Source organism: Agelaius tricolor, unplaced genomic scaffold (assembly GCF_023055355.1).
Source record: "Agelaius tricolor isolate 1412-34295 unplaced genomic scaffold, bAgeTri1.0.p SCAF_2, whole genome shotgun sequence".
NCBI lineage: Eukaryota > Metazoa > Chordata > Aves > Passeriformes > Icteridae > Agelaius > Agelaius tricolor.
The window spans coordinates 6,665,822-6,684,327 of NW_027269262.1; the positions used below are offsets into that span (position 1 = coordinate 6,665,822).

The 18,506-nt window shown below is 41.0% G+C and overlaps 1 protein-coding gene across 1 annotated transcript; it reads left to right on the forward strand.

Annotated features, from left to right (window-relative positions):
• The first annotated feature begins 641 nt into the window (after positions 1-641).
• MYLIP (myosin regulatory light chain interacting protein) lies at positions 642-16,153 on the forward strand. The gene is made up of 7 exons (XM_071451410.1): positions 642-858; positions 1,862-2,052; positions 10,933-11,118; positions 11,867-12,064; positions 12,404-12,568; positions 13,999-14,419; positions 14,762-16,153. Exons 1-7 carry the CDS (start codon positions 772-774, stop codon positions 14,849-14,851), a joined length of 1,338 nt encoding a protein of 445 aa, XP_071307511.1. The 5' UTR covers positions 642-771; the 3' UTR covers positions 14,852-16,153.
• Positions 16,154-18,506: the final 2,353 nt, after the last annotated feature.

Sequence of the window (18,506 nt, forward strand, 5' to 3'; positions counted from 1 at the left end):
GTCCAGAGAGGTGGTGGAGACACTGCCCCACAGGTGTTTAAGGAAGGACTCAACATGACACTCAGTGCCATAGTCTAGTAGTTGACACGGTGCATCATAGGTGGGACTCAACGATCTCAAAGGTCTTTTCCAACCTAACCAATCCTGTGATCCTGTGAAGGCAGTATTTGGTTGTCATACAGCCCATGGCTGCCCTCTTCTCACATGGATCACAGATTGTCCCTGCCCAGCAGGCTTGGCCCCCACCTGCACTTGGAGGAGCACACCTTGCTTTCATTTAAGTGGACACAATGCCAGGGTGAGCAGCTCCGGGCCGTGGCAGCTGAGGGAGGTTGAGGGAGGTTGAGGGAGGCTGAGGCGGGCTAAGGGGGGCTGAAGCAGGCTGAGGCAGGCTGAGGGGGGCTGAGGGAGCCCCGCCAGCGGCCCCAGCGCGCCCCGCGACCCTGCGGGCACGGCGGGGGGCGCCAGAGAGCGAGCACAACACAGGCCCGCGCGGCCATGGCGGCACTGATTGGCGGCGGCGGCGGCCCGCAGCCATGAGAGGCGTCCTCTGATTGGTCCGCAGGTGCGGGCCCGGGCGGGGCGGGGCAGCAGAGGGTACATAAGGAGGGAGCGGCGCTGGCGGCGCGCAGGCGGCGAGGGGCGCGGGACGGGTGTTGCCGGGGTCCGGGCGTGGGCGGCGGCGGGCGACGCGTGCGGGGCTCAGCCCGTGGCGGCAGCGGCCGCTCCGGGTGTCCGTGGCGGCAGCAGCGGAACCGGCTGTCCCCAACCATGCTGTGCTATGTGACCAGGCCGGACGCGGTGGTGATGGAGGTGGAGGTAGAGGCGAAAGCCAACGGCGAGGACTGCCTCAACCAGGTGAGGGGCTTTTCCCCGCCGCCCGCCCGCCGGGCGCCAGCGCTCAGGGCGGGGGCTGTGACGGGCGCAGCGGCGACCACGGGGCAGCGCCGAGCCCTGGTGCCCGGCAGCCGCACGGCTCCCCTGGCAGCCCGCCGCCCTCTCACCGCGGCGGGGCCCGGGCGCCAGGCGAGGGGCGGCGGTGGCGCGGGGCTGGGCCGTGCGGGGGCGGCCGCGGCGGTGGGGGCGGGGAGCGCCGCCGTCTCCCCGCTTCTCTTACGGTTTTGGTTTCTTATTTTTATTTTCCGGTTTTTTCTTTTTTTTTCCCAACCCTTTCTCCATGTTGAATGCAGAAGGTGCTGCATCCCACGCCACGGGGCTCTCCAGCCCCTCTCCCGTGGGAAGCGCAGGCCCGGGCCTCGCCGCTGAATCCCGCTGGAAGCGTCCCCGGGAGGGGACAGGAGTGGGGCCACAGGCGGGGGATGTAGCACCCACTGCATCCAACCCTCTCCATCCGGGGCCGAGCTGGCTGGAGCCGCCGTCCAGGTGCATTCTCGCCTTTCCGTCACCACCGCCTGGCTGTGTCTGCGGTGGCTGCCGTGGGGATGCTGGGGGGAGACAGACAGACAGTCCGGTCTGCTGCTGGCACCTAAATAAAACTTGTGGGTGACTGTACTTCATCACTCCTCCTTGCCCAGCAAGTGCTGTTGGCTACGATGTTGAGGAGCAGATAGTCTCCTCTTGTGGAAATCCGCTGACCCTCTGAAGTGCCTGTCCTGAGGGTGAAATTTGACCGTGGAAGCCCCTGTGTATTTTGGCTAGTGGAGAAATTCCTAGTTCATCCCTGGTGTTTTTTTCTGAGCTGTTTTGTATGCAACCTAAAATCCGAGTGATTAAGCCTTTGTATGAAGGTGCTAACAGCAGGATTTTGTGTGTGCGTTTTAAGTGAGCAGTCTAAAAGACCACTTCAGATGTTACTTTTCATTGTCATGTAGCCTGATTGTAAAGAATCTTATTCTTTCAGGTTTGCAGAAGGTTGGGGATTATAGAAGTTGATTATTTTGGACTGCAGTTCACTGGCAGCAAAGGGGAGAATCTATGGCTGAATTTGAGGAACAGGATCTCCCAGCAGATGGATGGTTTAGCCCCTTATCGATTGAAACTGAGAGTCAAGTTTTTTGTTGAGCCACATCTTATCTTACAGGAACAGACAAGGTGAGTAAATATGGTTGTAAGCACATTTAATTTAATATTTTGTTTCCAATTTCTGTAACTTACAAAACTGATTACATGCTGGGTTTTATTTTTTTATCATATGGTAATTTTGCTTGACTTTTCTATGTAGTTTTAAAATCTTAGTGTTTTTGAAGTTTATTGCTTTTTTTTTAAGAAAAAAATTAATTAAATTGGCAACATTAAGCTTCGTGTAGCTGCCAGTAAGCAATGAGTGTAATTTTTTGAGCACTTAGTGCTGGAACTGGAAGAAACTAAGTTACATTAGCAAACTTTTTATATGGTATTTTTGTGTCCGATAGTAACCTCTGTTCTGTGGTGTTACTCTAGGTCATTCTGAACCACTAGTACAGAAAGGCAGGAAATAATTCCTCCCACAGTGCAAAAAAACTTGCTGAATTCCTTTTAGTCTGGTATTATGTTACATTAACTTTCATATAGCTACAGGCCCTTAGAGGCTACAAAAGAAACAGCTGTCTGGCTGCTTCTGTGGCAAGTCCTCTTAACTAAATTGTCCTACTGTTATTAAATCAGAAGGAATAGTCATCTAAAATTAGTAGGGAACACTTGCTTTTATTCCTTGAGTTTGATTACCACATGAATTGCAATGAAATTATCTTTAAAGAATGCTGTACACATGTGTATTTAATGCTGACCTTCCAACTACTTTTTCCTGTTAGTTTTGGATAGTACAGTTAATATGAATGGGGCCAATTGAAATCTAGTGTCTGTATGATAATGCCAAAACCCATTTTCACTAGTCACCTGAACTTGTTACTCTCAGAATTATTAACTTAGTACTTTCAGAATTAAGACCATGAGTACAACATGGTGCCTTTGCACAGAATGTCTAAAGAACTTGGTCAGAGGCTGACATTCTGATTTGATGTTTATTTCATAGGAAAAAGGTTTTGAATTTATTTTTTGATCTAATGTGTAGGGGAGGCTTTTGGGGGACAGTAGTTCCAGCTCATCAATATGGTTGAAGTTTTCAGAATGCTGTGGTGGTAGACCGTGGGTGTCCTGGATAATAGTTTCAGTTAGGCAAATGCATTTAAACTGAATTCCAGTTCTGATAGACTTTATTTAGGAAATATTTTCTGCTATCCATGGCATATGGTGGAGTATTTTTCCTTAAATAAACTCTTATTTAAATATTCTTGGTTAAGTGTAAAACCAAATAACAAATGGGATTTGAGTTGAACAAAAGGAGCCACACAATTTCATACCTGATGAGGCGGAAGAGATTACCCTGAGCATGTCAGATGTGTCTCTGCTCACAAAGCAAATCAGGGTGAAAATCTGAGGAAACCTCCAAGTGGCATTTTTATGCTATCATTGATGAATGCTTGTTCAACTTCACAAGGCTTTTACAGATGTCTGTGTTCCTGCCTTCAACACTGTCAATGCAAGACCTGGCAGGAGGTGGAAGTTAGTAGAGAGGTTGAACTGGTGAAACATGCCCCAAGGGCCTCAAATACTGACTTGTGTAGCTAAAATGTAAGAGTTTATACACCTACATCAAAGCAGCAAGTATTTCTCCACTGTAAAGATGACTTAAAAGGATGTAGGTGGGGCAAGTTTTCTTTGATGTGTTAAGACTGTTCTGAAACTAATATTTTTAACAAACAATTTAAAAATTAACCCAGGCTTAGGCACCAGAAGAGATATATTAAAACCACATACGAGTTTTATGTCAAGTTGTAATAACTGCCTTTTAGTTGTGTAAGCCCAGTAGTGCACATGTAGCAGGCCTAGAATTCCAGTGCCTGTGGTAAATGTCTATTCTCCTGGATTGTTGACACTGAGTTTTAGTAGAGTGGCTTTTTTTCCTACTTAGGTCTGCTTGAGGATTTACATATGCATGTAAATGTGAATTCATTCTTAGTTTCTGTGTAAACATGAAGGAGAAGATTAAAAACTTGTAAACCTGTTGCCAAACTTAAAAATCAATAAGTATATCATAGAATTGCAAGGATTAGCTGTACAGTTAAAACTGACACATTGTTTCATCTTTATCTGCAAAGTCTTGATGTAGAAAGTGATGGGTATCCTTAGTTTCCTTTAGCTGTTGTGTCCATATTTGATGTATGGGTGGTTCTGGCAGAGCTGTTGCCTTATGGTCCTGTGTGTGAAGAACGCTGGGGAAGTTTTCCAGTCTTTTGCTTGCAGCTTCTGATCCTGTTTTTACATATAAATTAGATGCATGTTGAGACCGCTTTTGAAATCTGAGAAGCTGCAAGTAATTCTAAATTTTGATGTGCTTCATCATGATGATAATGGCAAGCGTTGTGACTGAATGAAAAAGCAGAGGGTTTTTTCTGTATACTTAGGAACCTTTGCCAACCCCAGTGTCAGTGCTTCATTGGAGACCCTTGCCTTGCACTGGAGTTTAAAACTCAGGTGTATGTTTGTTTGTAGCAATTTAATGTTCAGGTTTCTACATGGTGTGAAAGCTGATCTGGCAACAGAGCATCTACCTCTGCTTCTGTTATCTTTATCAGCCCAGAGGAAGATTGCAGCCAATTTTAATATTCTTGTACAAGGCAGCCTTCTTGCTACAGAGCACAAAGACAGAGCAGGTTATAATTTTTTACCTCTGACCACTGTGGCAACAAACCACGTTCACTAAGTGTTTTGGGAATCTAAGAAGTGTGTGGAGAAACCCTTTCTACTGCACTTTTTTTACAACAGGGTTAAAAGCAGTTTATTCTTCTTTGGATCTCAACTTTTAGGTTTTTTATTTGACTACCTGGTACTGAACTGCACCACAAGATTTGATAGTTTAGAGTTGTTTTCAGTGGAATAAAAGTGCTTCAGTGCAAGAATGTCATTCAAATTTAATCTGCTTCTGTCAGAGATTTACAGACAAGTCTGAGATGTGAAGAGTGTGCTGCTTTAGAGGAGTTTGAAGAGCTAGCTGTAAGTTTTCTTTAGCATGGAAAATCACACTGGCTTGAAAAGGATTGTTACCTCTTTGCTTAAAGACACATGTGATGGCCCAAGATCGAGATCATAACTCTGGCTTGTGTCTTGTTCATTTTCACTGTTTTGTATTTCTTTGATAGGTCGTGCAACAGTTAGGGGTGGAAAAAAAGCAAACCTACTTTCCACTCCTTTACTGAATGACTTTTGTGTGGTTCATGTATCAAATGCTGTGAAGTGTTGAATTGAAGTAAGGAGCTAGGGCTTAGAGAAAGGATTATACTTCGCTAATCGGAATTTTCAGGAGACTTTTTGCCGGGGGTGGGGCCGGAGGAGGTGCCCAGGAGCGGTGCGGGTGTCGGGGCAGGGAGCGGGAGTGGCCGCGGCCCGGGAGCCCGCTCTGGTTTGAGATACCGCAACCCCTGCCCTGGGCAGAGAGCTCCGGGCATCGGCCACAGGCTGCTGTGCAACGTGGAGCACAGGAGTCTGGAAACTTGTACCCATGGTGCCCGGCAGCAGTCTGGGAGAATGATGGGGTTAGGTTTTAAATTTAGCATTATTTGTCTTGTGTAGCACGACTGAAAGTCAAATGTTCACATGTAAGCTACAAAATATGTCAAATTCTAGCGAGCCACATAGTATCATGAAGCGTTCAAAAGAGCTGTGTTTTGCCAACCTTGAAAGTGGCAATTACTGTTTTTGAGGTTGTTAAAAAGTTGTGTGATGTTTGCCAGTATTTGAATTATACTTTCAAAGTACAATTTTTGCTGTATTTTGTCCAGTTGTCCAGTTGTATTGATGAACTAGTTAAAAATAAGAGTGGCTTTAGATCTGTTGAGGAGTCAGATACATGCAACAGGATGGTTTTCTTGCTTTTTGTCCTATAACATTAGGTAGCCAGCACAGCAGTGGTGTGACCTTTGTTACAAGGCCATCAAAGCGTGTGTGATTGACACTGGGGTGAGTTTAATGGATCTGTTTGTCTAAGTCAGAGTTAATTGCAGGTGGTAACCTTTTATCCAGTCTGTTATGAGCAATGAAGAACATAGATAATGAGGAGCATAAAAAAAGAGAAAAACATTGCTTTTTTTAAGGTAGGGTGGCCTTGTCTGCTTTTAAAAACAGAATTGTTCTATTTTCTATAGATTTAGAAATCTTTATCAATATATTTTTAGGGAGAACAATCATCCCTCTTAATTTTGATTTTAGACTACAGAGCAGTAAATGTACTGCACAGTAGGAAAGAGCATCAACCCCAAAGAGAACAGGTAGTTCCTTGGGAGGTATGCCAAGATTCTTGCCAGTAGTAGTCTGGCAAGAGAATGAGGGCTTTTGGCTATGCTTCTAGAGGTCATTAGTCATATGCAGACACCTCTTTGGTAAAGGATTGGGGTTTGTCACTTCCTCCACTGACAGTTAAATTTAGAGCTTAAATTTTTTAGCTACCTATTTGCTCTGTTTCCCTTGACTTGATTAAAAAATATTAGTAGAAACTACTAGTAGTAGTGCAGAGCCTTCATTCCTAATGCACATAATTGTCTTCAATGAGTTACAAAAGAAAATCTGATCTTGTGTTACATGTACTTTTTATAGTATTTTTTTGTGGAGTTGTTACTGCCAGTTCATTTGGATGAACACTATCTAGGTGATTTGCCCCCTCTTGGAATTCCATTGTAGTGAAGTACTGATGTCTGTTTCTGGTAGCAGTATTCAGTATTGTCAGCTTGCATAAATTGCTTCAGAGGGAGGCAAAAAGCAATTAATGTGATTGATATCTGGGTATGTGGCTTTGGTTTGATAGCTATACATTTTTGTGAAATGGACCATCTGCTGAAATCTTGCAGCCTCCCCTTTCTACAGTTTTTGTATCAAATTATTTACATCCAACTGCAATACATTAATCACACCACATTTGATTTTACTGTTTTGTATGTACATAAATCTTAAATTATATGCAGAACATGGATCCAAAAATAAGGATGCAAAATGAATATAAAATCACCAGCGTAGCTAATGCTTGAAGAAAATCTGGTCTTGTTCTAATTGTAAAGCTGCCCTTTGTTCTTTTGGAAAGGAAGAAATCTGTCTGGGCAGTGACTGATGGAGTGTAGCTTTGGCAAACTTAATGTGTTGCCCTCTAGTCAGTATGCTTATGTAGTGTTTTGAGCTGCCAAACTCAGAGGAAAATGTTCCACAATTGAATGCACAGGTATGTCTAGGTAGCATGGGGTTCAGAGGGGCAGAAAAGGCTATTTTGGGTTACACACAGTCTTTTGTGCTGATGCTTTTGTGGAGAACTTGGGCTATAAGTGCCACGGGAAGTTCTGTTTGTCCTTAAAGTTGCCACTGGTTGATCAATGTCCCAACATGTCTGCCAGGTGTTAGGATGACTAGGAGTCACAACAATTGATGGGCAAAGTTCAGAGTTGTGGAGATTTAAAGACTAAATGAACCCTTGGCGAGGGTAGTAAAAAGCTGCAGAATGTGCTAAGCAATTGTTGGGGGGGGGGGGTAGGAACAGTCAGGCATACCTTTGGTCTGACTTCACTTCTCAAATTTGTAACATGTAATATTAATATATCAAGTGCCACTGAAGTGTGAATGATGCAGAAACAAAAACATTTCGTTTCTTATATAGTGGACAAACTTTAGATTTTCTACCAGCAATGCTGGAATGCAACCTTTAAGGAATGTAAAAACAGTCTAGTTTTTAGTTTTAACAGCTCATTGTTCTAAAACTTGCTAGGTAAGAATTCCTTTAAGTCTAAAATACTAGTGCTGAAATAATTCCTTGGAAAAAATCTATCTTTTTTGCTGTACAACCTGATTATCTTCAGAGGTGAGAAAAGTCTTAATTTTTTTTAATCATATCTAAAGGTTCCAAAAGAGAGACAGGATGGTGGATTGTGTATGAAGTGATTAGGTCACAGTCTAATTTACAAAAACTTACAAAATCCTTTCTTGTAACTAATAGTATCTGTGATAAAAGCAGGTTTTCTACAAGACAGTCTAATGGGTCCTTTAGAATTTGCAGAATTAGATAAGGAACTGCATCAAGGATCCTGATGCTTTAGTTTTGCTTGACTGTATTCAGCAATAAAATCACATTCTTAGGCCTTTTTCTTTAAGGATCAAAAGACTTTGTTTAGTTTAGTGTTAAAAGCAATTATGTCTGTGTTTGTTATCAGATTATGGCTAGTGTCATGTTTTGGACCTTTGAAGAGGAATGATTTTACAGTCAGTATTAGTATAACTTTGAAGGAGTGCACTCTGCAGCAGGATGGGCTAATCTAAACCACTTTTTCTCATGTGTTCGTAATCCTTGCTGTCTTTCAGTTTCTAGATAAATGCCTTTTCTTCATCAAACACACTTAGAGTCTAAACAAACAAAAAACCTCCAAGAACAAACAAAAAATCCCACCAACACACACACAAAAAAAGTTCAGGTAGCAAATTCTGTGCTGCCTCTGGTTCAGGCCATCTGCTCTAACAGGTCAGTGTGAAGTCATTCACTGTCCTGTTATGGGTGCAGTTTAGGTTATTTAGGTGCAGATGGACTGAATTTGCATAGCTAGTTACTTTGCAATAACTGTCCTTTATATGTGCTGTTTGTTCTACTTATCAAAAAATTGCAAAGTAGCTGAGTATTTGTGGGACGTTTTTCCTTATGTGATGTGAGCCAGTTAAGGGAAGTTACTGCACATTAGCTGATGTGATGCTACTTCACATTGTGCTTTAAACCCATTTGTCTTCCTGTGCCATTACTGGCTTTGTAGTAATGGAATGTGACAAGCCATGCATCTGCTGTATCTGTTTCTGTAATTCATCTGTATTTGCAGGAGCAATATTTTGGTTTCCTGCTCCCCTTGAGGTGTCAATAAACTCTTCCCAGCAAGAGGAGAACTCTTGACTTTACCCTGTGTAGTCAGTGCTGTCATATGAAAAAAACCCTGAAGATGCAATATTTTGGGTGTGGTAGTTGTAAATGTGTTTTAGCTAATGAGAAAAAAATGTCTAATCTTTCTTTGAAATTGTTTAATTAGTACTTAAAATGACTGGAAATCCTGTTCTAGTATTGTCAGAGGATCAAGAGTGCATGAGAAGCTGTTTATTTTATGAAATGTTGATTAGAGTTAGGGAAAGGCCTACTATTTTAATTTATTTTGGCTCTAGTGTTTTCCTAATTTATACTGAATTCTTTAAATTTATGCGCTGAGCACAAAAATGAGTCTGTACAACTAAATAATCTTAAAAGGCCACAGATATGCCCTCCTGGGCCCCAAGCTCAAAAAGCTGTGACTCTGCAAGGTAGGAGAAACACATGGGAGCAGAGGTTTGACTCTCTCTCAAAAAAAAAAGCCTAAAGAAGGAATAACCTGCTGACAGTGGACACAACTTTGTCTGAAGGTCTGGTCCCCTTGCCACCTAAAGTTGTGTCCTGCACAGTGTGAGGACATTGGCTTTCACCAGACCCCCCTCTAGAACTGCTGAAGGGTGTGGGTTGATGTTTAGACTTGAGAGTGATGCGATGAAGCACTTGTATCACAACTTGCATGATGCTGCAGCATGACAAATGGTTTGCAAGGGGAAGTGTTGGAGCTGTGAATCCTTGCAGGAAGTGGACTGTAGGAAAGCTTACAGGATAATTTAATACCAAATCTGTTTTGTCCCGATTCAAAAAATTGTGGATATGAGGCTTCTTTTGGGCTGGTATCTTCTTAGTTGCAACATTTACCAGTAGAGCTAAGAAAGAACTCAACTTTTGTGAGTTCTGTATTTGCTCATAATTCTGAAAAAGTCCTATTTGCCTTGTTGTACAGAGGAATTATAGAATGCTACAACAGAATATATGTAAGGTTCAAAATATCAGTTGGAAGGAAAGCTCATCACTTATTAGCATCTTCAACTTCAGTGATGAGAGGCTAAATACAGAGCTTCAGTAAAGCTTTTCTTAAAAGTAGATTTGACTTCATTTTAGAAGAGTAAATGTCGTGTTCCTGTGGAAGCCAAGACACATCCCTGTGGGTGCTAGGCTTCATTTATTGAAAGATTTTTTTCTGTGATACATAACTCTGTGATACATAATACTCCATCTGGCTTCCATACATACATTGAGCCTTAAATGATAAAAAATTTATATTGTGTCCCCTGAAGGAAAACAAGGATGATCTATAGAAGTTAGGCCAACCCATAGGGGATTATGACATGCTGCTGTTAATGTTGGTGAAAATGTTGATTTGTCTGTCAAGTAACCTATTAGATAATTAAGAGCAGCTTTTTGAGTTTTCAACAAGCTGTCAAACCTGTCTTGGTCTCTAGTGCAAAGGTTGGTCTGACAAATGCTTACACCACAGCTGTTTTTCTGTTTCATTCCCCAATGCCTTTTCAGGTATTTCAAGTTACTCTGTTAATCCTGTTGTTGGCAAAAACACCATGGCTGTAGTGGCAGGGGCATTTCCAGTGTGTAGAGAGAGTATGGCCTCCCCTCTTGCATAACAGAAGTGTGAATATTTTCAGATGCTTTTCCCAAATTTGCTTTTGTGAAATGAAGAATAACTTGTAAATCACAACAAAAATGTAAACATGGGAAACGAATTTAAATCTTTCATTGATACTTTACTCACTAAATTGAAATTAAAAAGTGGCCTTAGGAGTTAAAGCAGTTCTTATTCTTGAGATATTCAGGATGATGGTGAAGTGCTCTTTTCTTTTAGTAGTGATTTTAGATGCTGCCTTCAGTTGTAGCTTCATGTTTAAGAGTAAGTAACGAATAAGATGGAGGCCCTTTTCTTTGCCTCATGCCAGGCTTCATCTCCTTGGTGCATTCATTGCAAATTATTGATTACCAAACATAGCTGAGATGTTACTTGTTACATGTCTTGATTACAGATATCATGTAACACTTTGTGTGAGCAAATGTTTCTGATTGTGTTGCAGGCATATGTTTTTCTTGCATATAAAAGAAGATCTTCTTGCTGGTAATCTTCAGTGTTCTTCAGAGCATGCAATTGAACTTAGTGCATTGTTGGCACAGATGAAGTTTGGAGATTATAATCAGAACACTGCCAAGTACAATTATGAGGAGTTGTGTGCAAAAGAGCTCACCACTACCATTTTGGAGAGGTAAAAAGCACAATGATCTAGTTTCCTTTTTGGAGACCAACATCAGAAGATTTTGTTATGCATTTAATTGCTGGTGATATAGTGTAAATGAATAATTTTACAGTAATAGCTTTGGAGTTCAAAATCTCCAACCTGAAGGTTTGATGTTCTGATTTCGGGTAAATTTTTAAACTCAGTTATGAGGTGATTTTTTTGGCTGGTTGGTTGGTTTTTTCTTAGGAAAACTCTGGTAGGTGAGGAAATACAGATATATTTAAGTATCTGGATGGAGCAGGGTATTTAAATTGTAAGTCTGTCTTAGACCTGTACTTGTGAATGAAGGAATTTATTTGGCTCAGTACCCTTACTCTGAAAAAGAAACAGAATTCTGAAACATCTTCATAGCTCCTGAATATCAGGAAACATTGTGTGTCATACTTTTCTGTAGTGTTTTCTTTAACTATAAACTTAGTGGTAGCTCAGGGAAATATGTTGGGGCTGTTGGTGTTATTTGGAAAGCTTTGATTACATATAGCTTTTTCATTTCTAAGCAAATGCACAATATTTTCTCCTTGACATTCTTAGGATGTTTTGGTAATTCTCAACAATTTCCAGTTCATAATTGCTGGAAATCTATAGACAGATAAAGCAGGTCAGGAGCATTTACTAATCTCTTTAACTAGGTCATCTAAAAACCCATGTTAAAGCTGCTGACAGTAACAGCAGATGCTTGAATTATTTCACCTATCCTTAATCTTTTTATCAACAGCATTATTACCAAGCACAAGGAGCTAGAAGGTCTAAGTCAAGCATCTGCTGAATACCAGATTCTACAGATTGTTACAACACTGGAGAACTATGGGGTAGAGTGGCACTCAGTGAGAGATAGTGAAGGACAAAAACTCCTTATTGGTGTTGGACCTGAAGGCATATCCATCTGCAAAGATGACTTCAGTCCAATCAACAGGTATGTGTTTCCTGGAACTGTTTGCATGATCAATTTTTCAAAAACATGGAGCACACCCCTAGTTTTCACATAAATACACAAAACGGCTCTGAGAATGACTAGAAGTGACTATTGGGATGTAGGGTCTGAGGGCAGTACCTGCTTGTAATTAAGATAAAGAAGTGACCTTAATAATCTTGATTTTTATATATATTTTTGAGCCAGCATCTTTAATCAGTATTGCTGACTACCATCAGAAATCATTGTAACTTCTGAAAAAAATGCACTGTAATAGTTTGTGGAAAATGCCCTAATCCTTAACAACTAAATAACCTTTCTTTTTCTGACATTAATTTATAGGATTGCTTATCCTGTTGTTCAAATGGCAACTCAGTCTGGAAAGAATGTATATCTGACTGTTACCAAGGAGTCTGGTAATAGTGTGGTTCTCTTGTTTAAGATGATCAGTACAAGGGCAGCAAGTGGACTCTACAGAGCAATTACAGAGACACATGCATTTTACAGGTCAGTATTGCCCCTAGAGTCATGTGCTGCTGCTCTTCTCCAGTGTTTGATCTAAGTGCTTAAGCAGTCAGCAGTCTAACTGCACTTTGGAAATAGTCTGCAAAATTCCATTGTCTTTGCAGCCTCTCTTTTCCTCTTAAGTCCAGAAGCTGAACAGGTTTTTGCTACTTTCCATTTTGTGGGGTGAGACTAACAAGAAAAATAAGCAAAATTTTCCCACTGTGAATAACAGCATTTCAGAGTATGAACTTTTTATGTTCCTTGGTACTTAATAAGGAACACATACATTTTTTGTTCCTATGTAAGAGAGAGAATGAGAGCAGTGGGGAAGATCTGGTCATTCAGAATGTGTAGATCCTTTATTTGGCTCCTTCAGTTGTTAGGTTATCTGTATGCCACCTTCCCATCCCATATATTCAAACCTTCTTACAGTTCCTCTGTCCTTGCTCACATGCTCAGGATTTTGCTCCAGGCCAGCAGCTATCCACTGTCTCTGTCCTGTTGTTCTTTGAGGGTGGGGTGCTATACTCATATGTTGGTGGGCAACTTTTCAACCCCCTTTCATTCCTATGTGGTGTCCAACACTGATCAGTAAGACTAGCTCTCAAACACACTTAGCAGTGTTTTCTTAAAATTAACTACCACATCCTAATTTCAATTACTTCTTAATCTTTGTATCTGCTTACAGTTTTCTGTCCTTTGCAGTTTGATTTTAATTTAAGCAGAATTTTAGTTTGGCAATACCATTTGGCTATAAGCTTAGATCTTGGACCTTAGGCCCTGTGAGGCTGTAGTCCTTCTGATCTGTTTGTGTTTTCCTTCCTGTGTTGCCTAGAGAAGTGATATGCCTTAATAGGCTTCTGAAGATTCAGCTAGATCACTGAAATAGGTGACAAGCATGGTTAGGGTAGCTGAAATGCACAGTGGCAAATACAAATGCCTTAATTCTCTATACTCCATTTACACTGGTTCCCTTCAGAATGGCATAATACTAGCATATAAGGTACTGGGTGGAAATTGGGTTAAAAACATTACTTGACTCTATGATAAAAATTGAGAGCCAAAGAGTCCTAATTGGAATTCTTTAGGGCAACATTTGGAAATGCCATGCAAAAAAGGTGTTGCCAGGCTGAACTGTGGATTAAGCAACTGTTTGCTTTTTGTTAGCATAATTCTTTTAAGTCCCTTTCATAGGCTGACTCCATTTTACCAGACACTGCACATTTTGAAGATGTAATTGTCACTTTCCATTTTACACTTTTCAAAGGAGAATTTTCATGCAAAGATCATTCAAGAGCTTAAATATTACCTCAGACGGTTTAATTTACTTTAATTTCAGTGCTGTTACTTCAGCTGTGGGAACAAATTACTGTAGGATCGTTCTATTGGTATTAACTAACCAAGTTTGCATTTGTCCTGTTGCTTTATAGGTGTGACACTGTCACCAGTGCTGTCATGATGCAGTATAGTCGAGACTTAAAGGGTCACCTAGCATCTCTATTTCTGAATGAAAACATTAATCTTGGTAAAAAATACGTCTTTGATATTAAAAGAACATCAAAAGAAGTTTATGATCATGCAAGGCGAGCTCTTTATAATGCTGGCATTGTGGATCTTGTTTCAAGAAGTGATCAAACCCCACCAAGTTCCCCTCTTAAGTCTTCAGAAAGCAGCATGAACTGTGACAACTGTGAGGGTCTCAGCTGCCAACAAACAAAAGCCCTGCAAGAGAAGCTGCGCAAGCTGAAGGAGTCCATGCTTTGTATGGTGTGTTGTGAAGAAGAGATAAATTCAACCTTTTGTCCCTGTGGCCACACAGTTTGCTGCAAGTCCTGTGCTTCCCAGTTACAGGTAAATGCAGTGCTATTAAGTTATGGGTTACCATTTTGTGTGGAAAGTTTGATTTTTTTCTTTTTAAATTTGATGGTCATGGATTAATATGTTTGTGTTGATGTTCTAGTAAAACTACTAAAATTTTTTTGTGGCAAACTAATTTCAGAGAGCATTCTGTCTAAATGATGTGCTAATGTAATTTGTGGTGAGGCTAAGAATGAGCTGCATGCTTCCAGCCATACCCTGTCTTAAATATGGGATGATGGAAAAAATGCTATTACTGTGTATGTAAAGTCTCCAGGAAGTGCAGAGACTCCCAAAATACAAAGTAAACTAATTTCCAATGTTTTTTGTTTCCAGTCGTGTCCTGTTTGCAGATCTCGTGTAGAGCATGTCCAGCACGTGTACTTGCCAACCCACACCAGTCTTCTCAATCTGACTGTGATATGATCTACGTACACACTTCAAATGCATCATGTACTCTTCAAACTGCACTAATAAGAAATGCTACCATTGATTGTGAAGAAGGCAACCACTCTGGCACCTATCCACGATCAGAAGCAAAAAAAAATATACTGCATTTTTTAACGTAAATATTCTTTGTTCAGCATGTCCTAAATGGTTTGGGACATTCTCTGAGAGTAGAAGTGTAATTGATTCATGTTCTTTAAAGAATGATCCATAAGTTTGTAGCATGGCAGTGTTGCCATTAAGCTCGGTAACCCTGGAGAAATGTGGTGGACACATGCAGATGTACCTGGCAAAAGCAACACAGCCTTTTCTTTTACATGCTCTAAATCCTTTTTAGTACAGTTGCACTGTTTATTTTAATAGTAAGACTTGCTTTTACACATACCAGTTTAGTAAGGCTCATAGCTTCTGCTTTTAGTAAACTGCTTGTAAGAGGAGAGATCTCTTTTTAAAAAATTAGTTCTTAAACTGAAGTTACAAGGCTTCACTAAGCAGCTGTGCTTAACTCAGAATTCTATTACATAGAAATCAATTCTGAGGGAATAGCTTTGGAAAGGGAGGACAAGATTGTTAATCTTCAAGTATTGAGGGTGGGTCAGGAAAGTCTTGTGGTTGCCAGTGTCCTGTGGAAGCACTGCTATGGCAGTTCATTCACAGCTCTCAGTGGGCAGGGTACTCCCAATTTTCCCACAGTCCACTTCTGGCTGGTGGTGTCTTGGAAGCTGCAGGCAACTGCTCTTCAAGTTGGCTTTATTTTTGGAGAATGATTTTAAGCTATTAAACATGCACCAGTAATCTTTAAGGGTTTTGTATAATTTTAAATGCTTTCTTCAGTTAGCATCTTTAGCAGGAAATTACTTACCCAATAAAATGTTTTTGATTTCCACCCCCCCTACTTGGGCATTTTGGGCTCTGGTTTCCTAGTGTTTTCTCCAGGGTACAGAGAGAACTGGAGATCATGTTTGGGTGCAATACTGGCTTAATCAAAGCTAGAAAAGTACACTGTCACTTTACTGAAATTCTCTGACTATACTTTTCATATTGCCTTAATGTAGCAGTAATGTGTGTTTATGCATCTGTTTCTTTGCACAGACATTTTGTCAAAATATTAAAACTCTACTTTTTTATGACACATTAGCATATAAACCTTACTCTAAGAGGGTATTTATTTTTTCACTTTGTAAAGAAAATTTTGTTTCCTCATGAAGCAAGAGCTTTGTCCTATATTGTAGGCAGCTTCTGTCTTTTTTATATTCAGATTAATAAAGGACTTTAAAAATCTTTGTGTTATTGCTATGACTGATTTTCTTCTGATACTCATCTGAGGCATTACTGAACTGAAAACACAATGCAGGATTTTCATGTTTAGAGTCTTGAATATTTTGTCACGTTTGAGGTAATGAGGTTTTCTCAAGTGCATGCAAAGGAGGGAAGAAAACTGACATTTGTTACAGACAGTGAACTTTAAAACAGCTGACACATTCAAACTGTAGCATAGCCTTCCAAATTGACCTTGTGAAGAATATTTTCTACAATAAATTGCCCCAAATCTGGGGCAGTATACCTGGAGGTGTATTACAGCAGAATGAGAGAAATTTAAAAATGCAGCTGGAGCGTAGAGGCTTGGAGTTTCAGTAGCCCTGTCTAGCAAGTTTTTGATTACAGATGTGTTGGTGTCAATGTTTTGATTGGAGCTATTCAGACTTGCTGACTCCTTTTACATTGTTGGAGAGATGGTGCTTCAGCACTTCCAGGGCTGTGCTGTGCAATGAAAAGGAAGGAGTGGGTATACAAATGTGCTCAGAGAAGACTCTGTCCAGCTATTGTACCAGCATACATTGGTACTTGAGCAAACCTTTGTGTGCCCAGATTACAACCATACGTTAGTAACATCTAATCCATTATGGCAGCTGGCTGAAATGGGTTGTAAATTAATATAAATAGATGTTAATACAGAAATCTGATTTAAAGCATGCAACATGATCAAGCTGTTAAAATAGGCAAGCATGAACTCTAGGTCCTTGTAATTAAATTGACTGTGTAATTAGACTTTGCTTATAAAAATAATTCCAGTAGTTAGAACTCTAATCAAGGTAGGGCTTGAAACCAGTTCTATGGCAGTGGTGGAATTTGGCCAAATCCTATGACTTCTGTAAACATACCTTGTTTAGTGTTGGAAAGCTGTGAGGTTTGAGTGCAGGCAAGAGCCTGGCCTGGTGCAGGCTGTGCCTGAAGCTGCTGGGAGCCTGGTTCTGTCTTGGCAAAGCAAAGTGTACAGCAACAAGTGAAGGCTGATGGACTTTGGCAGCTAGGAGGGGGTCTCCAGTCGGTGGGGGTTTGTGGTTTTTTAAATAAAATTATGTTACCTGTTCTGAGAATTGAGCAGCAGCCCACCTCTGCAGTGTTGTAAATCCCTACAAAAGCCTCACTTGGTTTATATGTAAGAAAAAATTTCATGCAAATCAATGCAAGGACAGCTTTGATTTGTTCACAGACTTCTTTCTTCAGAGGCATTGCTTGAAATGTAGTTGATCGTGCCCTGCTAGGAAAGTTTTGCTTAACCATCCAGCACTGCTGTGACTTGTGTTGCTCAATGTTTGTAGGTCGAGTACACTTTATTGCAAGGAGTACCTGTGTCATGTCCATGTGAGCTGCTGACTGCTGTGGAGAGTGTAAAGGAAACAACAGGAAATCTTGGAACTCCACATGCCATTTAGTCATACTGCAGAAAAAGTCAGGTCTTGTTTGCTGAAATGCTATCTTCTCCAAAGATGCTTTGAATGTTGCAATGGATGGTGGGTGGGGAGGAAACCCCAAAATCCAAAACGAGAAAACAACAGCACATTTTGTGGGAGTAACTGGAATGTGTGTCCTTTATGCTTCTTCCTCAGGAGCATTGATGACAAAGCTTCATTTGGCACGTGTCACATGTAAGTCAGCTCCTGTACCAATATCTGCTACCCAAAGCTGGTACAACTTGGCAAGAAAACACATGGAACATTGAGTTTTTATTTATCTTCAGAATTGCAGAGCAGCTGTTATAATCCCATTGGGTGTGAGCAATGTCACTTTAAAGTGCTATAGTCTGAAATTTCCCCCACAACTACCTACATGGGAAAAACTCACCTTGGGAGACAACATGACTTGCTGGGTCAATTTGAGCCAGAGCCTTGCTAGTGGCATGCACCTCCTGAGGGCAGAACAGCATTTGAGAGCAGCCCTGTGGGGAGAGGGTTCCACGTAGGAGATCTGGAGAAGATAAAGTACTGAAATAGTTGCACTTGTGTGTTATTAATAAGACAGAGCTTTGAGGTTCCAGACTTCCACCAGTATCTCCCTGACTTTCATCCTCCCCTTGCTGCACCAAGGTCTCTGTTTATGGAGAGCTCACTTGGCGAGGGGCTCCAAAGGCAGCATGTTGAGATGTTCCAAGCTACAGCTGTTATAAAGGCACAGCTCCATCCTCCAGCTCATAGTTGCTCATTTCAAGCTACATACAAAATGTTGAAATGCTAAAGAACTGTAGAAAGAAGACTTCTGTATTTCTTAATTATTTTGATTTCTTCCCCAAGTGCCATAAAAGCATGTACACAGCAGCATGCATATATGTGGAGATTCATTTCCTTGCTAAATC

Bases quoted from the DNA above. Each gene is read 5' to 3' on its own strand.
- MYLIP (XM_071451410.1), top strand. From the start codon at position 772: ATGCTGTGCTATGTGACCAGGCCGGACGCGGTGGTGATGGAGGTGGAG. The intron at 2,053-10,932 runs GTGAGTAAATAT...ATTGTGTTGCAG, and splicing joins ATCTTACAGGAACAGACAAG to GCATATGTTTTTCTTGCATA. The intron at 12,569-13,998 runs GTCAGTATTGCC...GTTGCTTTATAG, and splicing joins GAGACACATGCATTTTACAG to GTGTGACACTGTCACCAGTG.